At 44.0% G+C, this 15,698-nt stretch overlaps 1 protein-coding gene across 16 annotated transcripts in view; it reads right to left on the bottom strand.

Moving 5' to 3' along the window:
- Positions 1-15,698, bottom strand: part of NCOR1 (nuclear receptor corepressor 1) — a 1,251,773-nt gene that overhangs the window by 1,049,336 nt on the left and 186,739 nt on the right. For 11 of the 16 annotated variants that reach the window (XM_069226322.1, XM_069226316.1, XM_069226320.1 and 8 more), the window contains exon 11: positions 1,998-2,060. The exons of the other annotated variants lie outside the window; for them this stretch is intronic. In XM_069226322.1, the coding sequence (XP_069082423.1) occupies positions 1,998-2,060 (63 nt within the window). The remainder of the gene's footprint in view (positions 1-1,997; positions 2,061-15,698) is intronic. 16 annotated transcript variants of the gene reach the window in all.

The following is a 15,698-nucleotide window of genomic DNA, read 5'->3' on the forward strand; positions in this document are numbered from 1 at the left end:
CACATTGTTAAAACCCAGTAAAACGGTACAATGCCTATTAAAAAAAATTATTGCTGCAAAGTGAGGCTTGGCTAAAACAAAAACAGAATCAAACTATGACAGGCATTTCCATTTCTGTAAAATGTGCGCTGCGTGATGTAACGTATGTAAAATAATGTTCAGACTCCATAGAGATAACATTGGCGAATGTAGAAACTGTTATTCAAAATTGTATTTGTATTTTTTATTCACAACTTGGCTAGTTTCTAGAGTGCACTGAGAAAGAAAAGAAGGACTGCTAGAAAAAAGTGTGGCAACACGTTAGCAGGTGCTCAGGGAAAGGAAAGACAGCACAGAATTGTGCAAACAAAGTCAATACATTACATGACATGCCATTTCCAGATAGACATATGTAACAAAAAGGTAAAGTGGTAAAAGGAGTCCAGGTAAGAACTAATCAATTAGGTCTCTTGAATGTCTTGAGGGACATGTCATCCTTGATATCCGAATGGAGGCAGTTTAATAATTCAATGTCCTTTTTGTTGAGTCTGGCCACCAGAGCGTTGTCTTCTCCATTTGTCTGTATTGAGATGATGCACTGTCTTAGAACGTTGGTTTCTGGTTTATCCCACAAAAGCTGACATATCAACATCTATTTAGTGGTTATTAGTGCGAGTAGCTTTCCAGACGATGCTCATGCAGTTTACTTTGATCTGATTACTAATGGGTAGCTATTTTAGTTTGTGATTTAGTTTGACGTTATTCATATAGAATTCTAATTTAGTTGTGGCAGCAAATAATTATGCATCAAAAACAAGTACACAAGTGGGAACACTTATAATTTGATACAGTGTGTGATTTGGAAGATACAGTGTTCTTGGATAAATTCAGCCGCACCGTGTTTCTGTTGTGGTGCGACAGAAGACAAAATGGCTTCTTACCTGTAGAAGTAGTTTTGCAGCTTGAAACGGAACACCTAGGCTTACCAGACAACACTATGGCCATTCTCAGAGAAGCAAGAAGGCCAAACAACAAGAAAATGTTACATAACCAAATGAGAAAGATACTCAATGAGGTGCCAAAGGATGGGCCTATTACAGAACAATATTAGGGACAGTCCTTAAATATATTACGCACCTACTGGACTGCAAACTAGCTTATGCTACATTGAAAGTATATCTAGCCACAGAGGAAGACGTTTCTTCAGAACACCAGTAATAAAAAGATTCCTAGAGGGAGCACAAAGCAAGCACCACTCAGATGGGTGCTAGCCCCCACTTGGTACCTAAACCTAGTACTAAAAACTGAGGAAACCTTCTGAGCCTTTACACAAGGCCTCATTACCATGCTCACACTGAAAACAGTATTTCTGATGGCTATGCAGGGTTGGTGAGCTGCAGGCACTTACAATTCAAGAGCCATAACTAAATACAAATCCACAAGGAAGAATAGTCACAAGGACATATTCACACTTTTTCCCAAAGTAATTTTACACTTTCAGATTAATCAATCAATTCAAATACCAAGTTTTTTCCGAGAGCCAAAAAATTAGGCAGAAAGAGCATTACACACACTAGACCCAAGAAGAGCGATCATGTACAGTATGGAAAGAACAAAGACAAGTAGGAAAACAAAGCAATTATCGGTGTCACTTGTAGACAGCAACATGGGTAAACCGGTAACTAAAGGTACAATTTTTAAGTGGATGTCAAACTATTCAATTATGTCATTCAAGTGCAAGAATACAATTATATAATCTAACCCAAAAGTGCACTGAACACAGAAAAAAGTAGCAACAATTGTTTTTCTATTAAATATACGTTTGCAGGGCATTTGCATGGCAGCTACTGGGTCATCAGTCCACACGTTTACAAACCATTAACGCACAGGGATTCAAATAAACAGACGCTCAAGTCCTCTTCATCCCAGCCAACATAAAATTAAAAAACAGCTACAAAATCAATGCACAGCATGTGAATCCAGAAAAGATTCACATTGCAAAACAAATGGTTTCTTACCTGTCGGAGTAAGTGTGAAACTTGAAGAATTTTCTGGATTCACAGGCGACCCACCCACCTCCCCTAGAAAATGAGAGAACAGAAGAAAAAAGAAAAAAAAAAAGAATCTGAAGATGGCGACCACAACTGAGAGATTCCAAGGAGGGCGCATGGCGTCAAAGGACACTAAATGGTGGGACTATCAACAACCAACAACAACAAAAAAAAGAGAGAAAGGAGGAGGACTCCTAGTGCATTGGAAAATCAACCAATAGATGGCTGACCAATGCACAGCATATGAACCCAGAAAAAAATAAAACAAATTGCGCTGCAAAACAGAATTTTCAGTTTTGCCAGAAAATTAGTGGATGTTTAAAACAGTAAACTGATGAACGACAGATAGTTTATTTAATTGCTGTATCTTCCAAGTAAAATGCAGTTTGGGGCTACACTGTATTAGTATTTTAAGGCTATCAAATGTTAAGCATGATCTGCTATCAAACATACAGTGTAAGGATCCCTAGATGAGAAGTATTGCCCCTTCTTAACCCAATTATTATGCATATTGCAACATTCTGTGTTAAATGGGAGCAGCTGCAAGATTCTCTGCACGATAGAAAAACAGATAATTGCAATAATCAGGGCAGAAATGTATTGCTGCACCCAAGGTAACAGCCATATTATTTCCAAAGTCATGCAGGGGCAATACTTTGCATGTGAACCAAGAATAGGTACATGCTGTAAAGTTGCCTTTCAACCTCAAAACCTGAAGGAGCACTAGTTTCTCATTCAGTTGCAGAACCATCCGCTCTTCCTGGGGTAACCAGTCTTCCATTAGCAGTGGATTTTAATGCATCCAGGGGCTAACCTACAGGAGGTTTGAGATCCACTTGCCCAGTTCAGGCTCATAAGAATGACCTCAGACTCTCCTGGTTTGCCCGATAACTCTCAGAAAGGCCGGTTGGGAAGAAAAACTCAGTAAAAGATAAAAATATATAGTGGAAATCCCTGGCTAGGACATTTCACAGAATAGAATAGGAACATTTGCAAATCAAATTATACTAGTAACAAAGAGGCCCATGCAAGGCATTCCGCATTGAAAGAAATGTGTGGGAACTTCTTTTTCAATATCTCACTTGTGGTTGGCTGACCTCTTCTTGCCTACCCCTCTAGCTTTGTTATTCTCTAATCTGGCAAGCTGATATCAATAACTCCTAGTCCAAAGCCCAAAATCACATTACAAAAGTTTAAAGTCTCCACCTTCGTTTGCAGAAGGTGCATATCTTTCTTACTGACCGTCAGCACCTGGACACTTAATGGAGGAATGTTATCAGAGGTTGCACACACCAATGATGGCTAACGGAAGGAGTTACAAGCGGGGACCTCGGCCAGGATAGGAGTTGTGCATCATAGTAGTTACAGCAAGCCAATGTAGCATGAAATGCTCTCCCATGAGAGAATTATGAAAACCAAAGAAAATGGTCTGACACCTTATTAGAAACAAAGATCAGACCCTAAAGTCCGCCAGTGAACTTATTCCAATTGGTCTGGAGCAGCTGTTTCCAACCACTTGATCGCGAGCTACCAGTAGCTCCCAGACACGTTCAGAGTAGTTTGCATCCTTGAGTTCATTCTGAAATAAACATAAGGTCACATTTGTCTTCCAAAATTAAGAGAAGGATGCGTTCACATTACATTATTATCATCAGGCTGCAGACGGCAGAGCCTGATAATAAGCAGCATTCAGTCAGATTTATGGGCCAGGCTGAGTGACAGAAGTGAAGAGCTGAGACACTGAAGTATTTAAGTCTTAAATAAAAGTCCCCATCAACTCAATATTGATGTGAGAATAAAGGAAATGTAACTTACCTGGTAAGCATCTGTTTGTGGTTGTAGAACTGGAGATCACATGCTCTGGATACTTCTGCCATCTAGTGTGGGTCCGGAAGATTGCAAGTTGTTTATTCTTCGAAAAGTCTTTTGAGTCACGAGGTTTAGTGAGTGACTCCTCCTTTTGCTAATAATGTGCATTGGCATTGACTAATAAGAATGAAATGACCATGCATGTGAGTATCTGGAAAGGAATGCAACAGCCACAGGGGGGTGGGTGCATGTGAATCTATAGCACTACATGCCCCAAACAGATGCTTACTGGGTAAGTAACATTTTCCGTTTGATGGCATGTGTGAGAAAATTGGTTACTTACCTGTAACTACAGTTCCCCAGTATTGGTATCTTTCATAGATTCACATGCTTGATTCATCCCAGTCGTTGAGGTGGGAGCCTCATGATAACTTTAAATATAAATAGCTTTAAGTGTATCACTCTAGGCCCCAATGGCCCAAATAGGCACTGCTATAGCCTATCCATGTTCCTTTATTTAAAAAAAAAACTTGAACTACTACCAATCAAGCGCCAGCACCCTCTAGAACACTCCCCAGAGAGGCTGTTTCCCTCAGATTTTCTAGCACAAGTGTGCAGTAGATAGATTTATGATTAGGGGAGCCCCTGAGGGGAGGAGGGTGGATCGCATGTGAATCTATGAAAGATACCAATACTGGAGAACTATAGTTACAGGTAAGTTACCAATTTTCTTCTCCAGTATTGGATCTTTCATAGATTCAAATGCTTGAATTAGAGTAGCGAGCAGTAATATTGTTTAAACTAACCATAACAGCCATAATAATAGGACTGATGTTACATTCAGTTAATATTCGAAAGCAATATAGCTATGTATCGAGAATAATAATAAAAAATAACAATAATAACATTAGACAAGTATAGATCGCATACCTTTCAAGTGGAAGGTGGGATAACCAGAGAACATGTGGCTGTTCTGAATCCAGAAGGAGTTCTGTGAACCTAATCTGCCTGGGCCACCTGGGTGCTACTAGGAGGAGACGACATCCCTATGCTTTCATTTTGTTGATCACTCTGGGGATAAGCGGAATCGGGGGGGAAAAGCGTAGGCATAGATTCCTGACCATCTCATCAAAAACGCATTTCCCTGCGACCCTTTCTGGTGATGCCAGCCTGCGTAATATGGGCATTTCCTGTTCTCATATGTGGCAAAATGATCTACATTCGGCCTGTCCCACTTCTTGAAAAGTTAGTTGAGAACTTGTTGGTCACGAACCCACTCGTGATACAGGATGAATGTTCTGCTCAAAGCGTCCGCTAAGAGATTGGTTTGACCTGGCAGGTGCTCCGCTTTCAGTGAAATTTGGTTTGCTATAGGCCAGAGGTTCCCAAACTGGGAGCCGCGGCTCCCTGGTGCACCATCAAAACTAGCCAGGGGCGCCACACACAGTTTGGGAACCACTGAGCTATTTCCAGTTCGGACAATAAAACTGTGTGGGGCGCCCCAGGCTAGTTTTGATGGCGCACCAGGGAGCCGCAGCTCCCAGTTTGGGAACCACTGCTATAGCCCATTCCCATATGCTCTGAGCTCGACATGAAACCTGCAAGGATTTTGTGCCGCCTTGTTTGTGCAGGTAAAACATACTTGTGGTATTGTCTGATCTGATGAGAATTTTTTAGTTCTGTATTCTTGGTAAGCAGGCCTTCAGCGCCAAATCTATCGATTTGAGTTCCAGTTGGTTTAAATGAAGCTATTTGTCTTTTTGTATCCAGTTGCCACTTATCTGGAGATCTTGAAGGTGGGCACCCCAACCCTCGAATGACGCATCTGTCGTTATTGTGTACTGCGACACTTGTTGAAGAAAAGAAAGGCCCTTGGATAAGTTGGTCTGTTTTGCTCACCAAGATATGGCAGTTCGCATTACTGGTGTGATGAGAATTTAATCGTCGAAGGAGCCATTCACTTGGAGCCACAGAGTCCAGTTGCTCCTGTAGAGGTCGCTTGTGTAGTCGGCAATTTCAGTGGAATAATGAAGAGATCATTATCATGAATGATTTGTAATTCCGAACTGAAACAAACTTTTTTGCTGATAGCTTTTGAGCCATGCTGGATAGCTTTCGTTGCCTCTCCCGAGATGGAAATGCTTTGTTTTGGATAGTATCCAGAATTGCTCTTAAGAAATTCAGCCTCTGTGTGGGATAGAAGTGTGACTTGCAATAATTGATGGTAAGACACAGAGTTTTGAACAACCGGAGGCAAGTGGCTGTGTGGTTTACCACCTGAGCTTTTGTGGATGCCTTTATGAGCCAGTCGTCCAGATATGGAAAGTCCTGTATACCCAGCTGGCGTAAGTGAGCCGCTACAGGCGCTAGCACTTTGGTAAAGATTCTGGGAATCGACTTTAATCTGAATGGGAGGACACAAAACTGTAGATGCATACCAGCTACCCTGAACCTGAGACATTTCCGATGGTTTCGATGCATTGGGATATGGAAGTACGCATCCTGAAGGTCTAGAGATGTAATGTGATCTGTGTTCAAGAGGCATAGAATGTCCTGAAGCTTTACCATGTGAAACGTCTGTTCTTACAGAAGCTTGTTTAAGGACCTCAAATCTAGGATGGGACGCTAATCCCCTGAAGGCTTTTTTTACTAGAAAAAAGCGGGAATAAAATCCCCGGTTCCTGTGCAGTGTTGGAACACGTTCTATTGACCCTTTGTGTAACATCACATATACTTCCCTGAGGAGGTGTTTTAATATTGGAGGTGGTGGTCCTGACGGAGGGGTATTCGGAGGCTTCCAAATGAGTTCTAGAGTATGTCCCCTGGATACTATATCTAGTACCCACTTGTCCCATGTTATCTCGAACCACTGAGGGATGTGGTAAGTGATGCGGCCTCCAATCTTTGGAACACAGGTGGAGTTGGTAGCTGATATGAATGCCCGGTCATTGTTTTCTACCCGTGTCTGCCACAGGTAGCGGTTCTTCCCTTCGACGAATGTCTAGGCAGCTTAAGGTGGTGCCCGATATTGCTGCTTTTGTTGTCAATACTGCTGTCGAAAACCTGTCTGAGCCGTTTGGTATTGTGGTCAATATGCTTGGAAAACACCACGAAAGGAGTAAGTGCCTCTTCGTTTCGCTCCCTGAAATAGTTGTTTTTTGTACTGCAATGGACCCAGGGATTTGTCCGTGTCCGCATCTGGCTTTATGGACTGCAAATTGTCATCCATGTTTGCTGAAGAGACTTTCCCCATCATATGCCAGGTCAAGTATCCTACTTTGAACCTCCGACCTAAAAGAAGTAGATTTTAGCCAGCCATGTCTTCGCAAGACCACTGCCAGTTGTCTGAATTCCATTAGTGAGTTATCAATCGCACAATCGATCACGTCGGCTGTGATCAGCTCCCCTTCCTGCAACACCCTCTTTGCCTCTAGTTTAGCATCCTTGGGCGAGAGATCAACATAAGAGGACATGTCTGCCCAAATTCGGCGATCGTATCTGCCTGAAATGGCTAACGAGTTGGCAGCTTTGACGGTTATTGCTGCTATTGAGGAGAACCATTTCCCTATGTTGTCCAACCGGCGTCCTTCTCTATCTGGCGGGGATGTTATTGGTGTTGAAGTATTTTCTGAAAGGTGTTGAGCTGCTTGAGATACCATAGATACCGGCTTTGGTTGCGTAATTAAACAAGCTGGAGTATCCTCTGACGCTTTAGACTTTTTCTCCAAATGCGGGATTTGGGAGGGTATTGTAGCTGAATTTCTCATTGCCTTCAATCCTTCCGGCCATATGAGGTCCACTATAGGGATAGCTCTTACTGACTTTTTTGTTGGTTCGTTAAAGTCATATAGGAAACAATCAGTTTCCCTAGAAAGAATGGGCAGTTGAAAATGTTTAGCTGCTCTTTTCATCAAATTATGTAATCCCCTTATGTTCTCTGGGGGTGAATCCACCAGTGCTGCCACCGGTGGTGATGGCGTAGGAATCAGGTATTCATCCCACTCACTTGTAGGGGTTTCAGGTATTTCTCTCTCTTCTCTTTCTTCTCAGTGGATTGAGGGTCATCTCGTTCTGGGTGGTGTTCCTGGATAGATAGGGAGGAATGCGCAGTCCCGCTTGTAAGTTATGCTGCTGCGTGATCGGAGTCGCTGGTAGTAATGGGGGAAACCTTCTGTAATAGTCCTGCAACATACTCTGGAGGTCTGTCACCAAAGACCTTGGTATGGGGACAGAGGTGTCTATGTTTCCTTCTGTAGAACATGACGGATCCAGTTGGACCCTGGCTAAAGAATAGCTGTCCTGATACTGATCATCATCATCATCGTCGTCGTCGTCATCCGGGTCTTGACATTTGATATTAAGCTGTGACGGACTGTAGGCCACTCCAAACATGCCATCATTCTGAGAGAGTAAATCATCGTCGTCATCTAATAAGTGTTGACACCTTGCTTGGGGAGGTATGCATTGTAGGATTGGAGATGTCTTCTTTCCTACCGTTATTAAAGAGAGAGGAAGGAACTTTGCCGTTCCCAAAGTGTACATGGTGAAATCACACGTAGACTTAGCCCCTGCTGTGTCCATCGTTGATGAGGCTGCTGTCGAAGATATTGTGAATGGTTGCATAGTCAACGGTTCCCTCGTCAACGGAGTCTTCATTTCATGTCTCAACGGGTATGGTAAGGGGTTTTTGTTGGCTTGTCTCTCGTCGACTATATCCTCATCGTCGACCGTGCCCTTTTGAGTATCCTAGATGTGATGATCGTCGAAGAAAGCAGCGACGACGTAAGTATCATAGGGGGCACTGCTGTGGTGAACTTCAACGTAATTGTCACCATTGTTACTGTAGACGTGGTCGTCGACAGTGATGTCGACGAGCCTTTTCTGTCAGAGTCTGAAGAGTATTTTTCTGTTTTTTTCTTCGGTGACAGAGACAGAGAGGCACTTTTTGGAGGTGCCTTTTTCCCCCACCAAAGGTGTTGTAGGCTCTGAGTGAACCTTTCTTAAGGGCTTAACACTGGTTTCTGATAATGATGAGGCAGAGCTCCATTGGCCTTTGTTTTTCCAGAGAAGGAGGTTCTGCAGAAAGTTTCTCTTCACCTTTAGGCCTTTTTAGGGACGGAAAAGTCTGCGAGGAGGATTCACCCTCTTCAGAAGAAGGGTTTTCCATGGCTTTCTGCTTTTGGAGCCAGAACAAAAGTCTACCCTCCCTGTCTGAAGGTGCGACAAATCTTACGATCTCTCACCTTATGGTCTGGATGTAGGCAGTATATGCACTTCTTGTGGGGGTAATCAATATGAAGTCTCTTTCTCCCACAACTGTCACAATCTCTGAAAAGTCCTTTTTTGGCTTGCTGGGACATCCTGTCCACTGGAAATCGAAATTCTCTGAGAGAAAATTGTTCTGTCATAAAAGAAACTAAGCAGAGCTCAGGGAGACTCCCTTCACACGACGTGCGGTAGAAAATCTGAGGAAAACAGCCTCTGTGGGGAGTGTTCTAGAGGTTGCTGGCACTTGATTGGTTGTAGTTCACGTTTTTTTTTTTTTTTTATAAGAAAACACGGACAGGCTATAACAGGGCCATTGGGGCCTAGTGTGATACAATTACGACGACGGGGATGATTCAAGCATGTGAATCTATGAAAGATCCAATACTGGAGAACACAGTGTCCCTCCACAGCGGTGGCTAACCTGTGGGTGTTACAGTGGTCTGGAAAAGTGTACGTAGCACTGCTTGACCCAAGTTAGCTTGTTGGTGTGCTAAAACATCCACACAATAATGCTTAGTGAAGGTAAGTGGTGTAGACCATGTAGCCGCCTTACAGATGTCGGTATGAGAATGTTACCTTAAAGGCCATAGATGCCCCCCCCCTTTTTTTTTTTTAGTGGATAGGGATAGGTAGTGGCCTTTTGACTTTAGCACAGCAAATTGGGATACATTTGACAATCCACCTTGCTATAATGGATTTAGTTACAGGATTGCCTTAATGTGGGGGAAGAAGACAACAGAAAGTTGTTTCACATTTCTAAATGGTTTAGTTCTATCAATGTAGAACATAAGTGCTCTTTTTACATCTAGTGTATGGAGGGCTCTTTTAGCAACAGAATCTGGGTGCAGAAAAAAGACTGGCAATTCAATATTTTGATTCAGATAGAATTGAGATACCACTTTTGGTAAAAATGTTGGATTGGTGCGAAAAACTACTTTATACTTGTGTATTTGGAAGTAAGGTTCTTGCAAGGTGAAGGACTTGGTCACTAACATGTCTAAGGGGAGTGATTTCAACTAAAAACGCCACTTCCCACGACAGAAATTGTAAAGGACATGAGTAGATGTTCAAAAGGTGGGCTCATGAGTCAGAGATAACCTTGGCGGAATCACTCTTAAGTCCTTCCATAAAAGCTTTAATTATTAATTACTTTAAGAAGAGAAGAGTGTTCTCTATTCTGAAGGTAAGCAGCTATGGCTGATAAATGTAACCTTATGAAAGTATATGCTAAATGTGCTTCCTGCAAATTAAGAAGATATAAAAGAATATTTTGAACTGACACTTTGAAGTGGTCCCATTGTTTGGATAGGCTGTTGCAGACAAAACGTTTCCATCTTTGCTACTTAGCATACTATAGAAGTAGGTTTCCATGCCTCCTTAAGAATATCCATGCATTCTTGAGGCAGGTTTAGGTATCCTAACTTTATGGCTTCAGGAGTCAAACTGCAAGATTCAATTATTTGGAATGTGGGTCCCTGATTTGATCATCCTTCTGAGTGAGAAGGTCAGTGTCAAGGGGAAGCTTCTTGTGAGGAACCGCTGATAGTTCTAGCAGAGAGGTGAACCATGTTTGTCTGGCCCGTGTGGGAGCCACAAGTATCAACGTGAGAGACATATCGCTGAGTTTCTGAACCAGATATGGAAGGAGAGGTTAAAAAGCGTAGGCAACTATCCCCGACCAGTTCATCCCTTGGTCTGAGGGTGTAGGAATCTGGAGGTGAAGTGTAGGCATTTTACATTTTCTTTTGTTTCAAATAGGCCTATGACTGGAGACCCTCATTTCTGAGAGCAGGGAAGCAGGACTTGAGGATGGAACTACCACATGTGGATTTGTTGCCGCATCCTGCTGAGGAGGGCGGCAAAATTGTTGTGTGTTCCTGGGAAGTGTTCCTCTAACAGGTACATTTTGTGACGAATGGCCCAGTGCCAAATTGTCTGAAAGACAAGACAACTGCAGAAAGACCCTGAAGGTGAGCGTCCCACCCTGTCTGAGGCGTCTGTTGTCTGAATTATCTGTGGAACAGGGTCCAGGAAACACCACCCCTTTAAGAGATTAGTTTTGTTTCACTATTACAGAGAGCAATGGGTGCGGCTTTTTACCACCACTAGATCCTCTAAACGACCCTGTGCCTGAGACCTTTGGTGTGAGACATTCCTACAATGGGATCATGTGAAGACCAGAATGTGGCACAATGGCCGGTCAAGAGGCCATCATGCCCTGAAACCTCATGACACATTTTAGTGTGACTTGGTGACTGGGGCAAAAATGAGAGTTGTCTGAAAGTTTTGAATCCTTGCTGCTTTGGGGGTAGGTTAGTCCCAATAGCATGCTGAGAATGGCTTCTAAACAGGGTTGGCCTGAAGCAGAATCGGGTGCGACGTTTCGTTTGGAAATTGATAGTGAAATCTAGCTGATGAAGCAAGTCTATGGTGACTTGAGCATGATGCAAACATTGTGTGAGGGTACTGGCTGCAATGATCCAGTCCAGGTATGGGAAGACATGAATGTTTTGCCTGTGCAAGTGAGCTGCGACAAATGCTAGGCATTTTTTAACATTCTTGGGGCCGTTGCAACCTCAAAGGGGGATAATTTGAAATGGTAATGTCCTGCTATCAAAAATCTGAGGTATTTGCGATGTGCTAGGTGTATACGAATGTGAATATAGGAGTCTCCTTTAAATCTAGTGCTAAGAGAAAGTTGCCTTGTTGAAGCAGTGCGATCAGGTCTTGAAGCATGACCATGTGAAAATGTTCTGATAGGATGTAATGATTTAAAGGTCTGAGATCTAGAGTAGAGGTTAAGTAGCCGTCCTTTTTGGGGATGAGAAAGTATAGTGAATATACTCCTGTTCTTTGATGGTGCGTTGGGACTGGTTCTATCACTCCTTTGGCTAGTAGGCCCTGCACCCCGTTTGAGCAGAATGATATGGTCTGCTGAAAGCTTGTGATTATAAGGGGGGGATGTTTGGAGGTGTGGAACTGAGCCCAGAGAGTAACCATGTTGGATAATAACCAAAACCAATTGATCTGTGATATTTTGTCAGTGATGAAAAAAGAGCTGAAAATGTCCTTCAACAGGTGGTAGGTAGTCGAACGAAAGGTGAAATGAGTCACTGCTTGGAGGCAGTGAAAGAGTCTCTAGGGGAGGGTGTTTTTCTTCAGCCTTTGTTCTTGTTTCCTCTGCAGGAACCTTTATAAAATCCTCCTGGGGACGATGAATGAGGGTGGCCCTTGTGGTAAGATGAGGAAGGTTCTGGGGCTGATGTTTTGGAGGCTGCTTTATATTGTGGCCTATGCAAGGCCCCATATGAAGTGGAGGTTTAGAGAGCTCCCATTGACTTGGCCACTTCATTATATTTTTTTATCTGTCTGAGCGCCTGATTGACCTGGGGGTAAAAAAGGTGCTCTTTATCAAAAGGTACATTTAGGATGGTTGTGTGTTGTACCTGCTGTTTAAATTCGGAAATGCATTGCCATGCATGCTGGCTTAAGAGGACACTAATGATTATGACTCTTGCAGCTGTGTTTGCAGAGGCCAAAGGCACAGCAAATGCAGTTGTTAGATATAAGCTGTCATTCACTAACAGACTCCTGTCCCCTTTTCCTGTGCTCCTCTGGGAGGTACTGGAGGAGCTCCTCCACTTCATCCCAGTGGCCACGATCATATGCAGTAAGCAGCCCTTGCTTACTGGCGATGTGCTAATGGTTGGCTGCTTGAGCAGCAACACACTTGCCAGAGGCGTCAATGAGCTGCTCTCCTTGTCAGGAGGCGGAGCATCAGTAGCTGCTTGAGAGTTGGCTCTTTTTCCTGGCGTTAGAGACCACCAGAGAATCTGCAGATATCTCACCTTTCATAAAAACTGGATTGGAAAGAAAAGCTTTAGACTTTTCTACACGTTGAGTGATTATGCATGCCATATCAAGATCCTTAAAAATATCCTCTGCATGACACATCATGGCCTTAAGCATGGGCAGATATTGTGTGGCTCTATGAGATGTTATGAGGGTTTTAAATAGAAAATCATCCTCAATTGGTTCTTAGTATAGGGACACCTTATGGTAAGTGGCTGCCCTCCCAATAAGTTCCTGAAAGGCAGTACTTTCATCTGGAGAGGATGGTCTAGCTGCCAGACTTCAGGGTTGGTTTTGGTGTATGGGTCATCATAATGCTGAGACCATGGGCCTGTCTCTTCAGAAAAAGGCACATTATCAGCTCCTGTACTCTGGGTGTCATGAAAGAGTGAGGGGAGCCCTGTGGTGTGATGTCAAGAGGGAGGAGATGAAGGGGTAGGTAGTCAGCCCAGTCTCTATCCTCTTTGATGTGGTTGGTAGGATGAGTTGGACTGTCAATAGCCTCCTCAAAAGTAAGCTGCAGTTTAGAAGGTGTATTGGCAGCCTTAACCAAGACACATCCTGTTTCGGGCTTAATATGAAGCTGGGATTGCTTGGTATAGATCTGTTGCTTCATTCTGTGGAGGATAGTCTCGATGGGAGTAGTAAGCACCAAGGCTTTGGTGAATTTTAGTCTTTTCGGAGTTCTTAACTTCTGATCCAGAAACTGTAAGTGCTGTGGTGGGCAGCGATTTCTTCAGAGCCGATGCAGCCAGTGCCAAGGCTGATGGTGCATGGTTCGGTATCGAAGAGGAAGACTTAGATATTACATTTGGGCCCCAACTCGGTGGCGGGACTTCAGTGCCTGCCATGGTCCGAAGACAGTGGCAGCCTGGTTGCTTTGCTTCTGTAATAGAGGACCTTTTGGTTTGAGCAGGGGAGCTTTTACTCACAGTTGTTTGAGCCAAAGGAAGTTGTTGCATCTCAAGGATTGTGTCCACCGCCAATCCCGAATCCTCGATGGAGAAGTCCTCTTCCTCAGCAGCTGAGGCCTCTTGAAGCTCCTGCTCCGGTTCAGACATGGTGTCTTAGAGATCAAAATATCTAGTGAATTCTCAATCTCCTGCCGCTGCATTTCGTGACAACGGGCTCTCCGATCTCGCATGGTCCTCTTAGTTCAAAAAGCCTGGCAGTCCTCCACTCTATGTGTGTTCAGGTGACAAACCGAGGTTGTAGACCTGGTTCTGCTCAGCCCGAGGGAAGTTCGTGTGACACTTAGGACAGATTTTTATTCTTGTGGAGTTGGAATCGAGAAAATGTCAGCCCGAAGGGCCTCTATTGGAGCGCGTCAATCAGACGGAAAAGATGGTCTTGATCAAGAGCTCGGCGAAAACACAACCGGACCAGACAGTGAAAGAAAACAACCTAGCAATGGAGTTGATGCCTATGTACATTACCAGCAAGACAAGGAGTCACTAATCCTCATGATTCGAAAAACATTTCAAAGAAAAAACATGCCACCTTCTGTTCCCAACAATAAATGGCAGAAATATGCAGAGCATGTGTATTTATAGCCACACATGCCATCAAACATGATGTAGAAAGTTGGCTCTGTATGTACTATTTCAAAGTAAGAAATAGCATGCACAGAGTCCAAGGGTTCCCCTTAGAGGTAAGATAGTGGCAAAAAGAGATAATTCTAATGCTCTATTTTGTGGTAGTGTGGTCGAGCAGTAGGCTTATCAGAGGGTAGTGTTAAGCATTTGTTGTACACACACAGGCAATAAATGAGGAACTCACACTCAGAGACAATTCCAGGCCAATAGGTTTTTATATAGAAAAATATATTTTCTTAGTTTATTTTAAGAACCACAGGTTCAAGATTTACAAACAATACTTTAAATGAAATGTATTTCACTTAGGAACTTTGAATTAGCAAAATAGCATATACAGTTTTCACACAAATGGCAATAAGCTATTTTAAAACTGGACACTTAGTGCAATTTTCAACAGTTCCTGGGGGAGTTAAGTGTTTGTTAGTTTTGCAGGTAAGTAAACCACCTACAGGGTTCAAAGTTGGGTCCAAGGTAGCCCACCGTTTGGGGTTCAGGGCAACCCCAAAGTTACCACACCAGCAACTCAGGGCCGGTCAGGTGCAGAGGTCAAAGTGGTGCCTAAAACACATAGGCTTCAATGGAGAAGGGGGTGCCCCGGTTCCAGTCTGCCAGCAGGTAAGTACCCGCGTCTTCGGAGGGCAGACCAGGGGGGTTTTGGAGGGCACCGGGGGGGACACAAGTCAGCACAAAAAATACACCCTCAGCGGCACGGGGGCAACCGGGTGCAGAGTGCAAACAGGCGTCTGGTTTGCAATGGAGTTCAATGGGAGACCCATGGGTCTCTTCAGCGAAGCAGGCAAGGGGAGGGAGGGGGGGCTCCTCGGGGTAGCCACCACCTGGGCAAGGGAGAGGGCCACCTGGGGGTCGCTCCTGCACTGGAGGTCGGATCCTTCAGGTCCTGAGAGCTGCGGGTGCAGTGTCCTTACCAGGCGTCGGGTTCTTAGAAGCAGGCAGTTGCGGTCAGGGGGAGCCTGTGGATTCCCTCTGCAGGCGTCTCTGTGGGGGCTCAGGGTGGTCAACTCTGGCTACTCACGGGTTCGCAGTCGCCAGGGAGTCCTCTCTGTAGTGTTGGTTCTCCACAAGTCAAGCTGGGGGCGTCGGGTGCAGAGTGCAAAATCTCACACTTCCGGCAGGAAACACGTGT

This window comes from Pleurodeles waltl, chromosome 3_1, assembly GCF_031143425.1.
Source record: "Pleurodeles waltl isolate 20211129_DDA chromosome 3_1, aPleWal1.hap1.20221129, whole genome shotgun sequence".
In the NCBI taxonomy this organism is placed as follows: Eukaryota; Metazoa; Chordata; class Amphibia; order Caudata; family Salamandridae; genus Pleurodeles; species Pleurodeles waltl.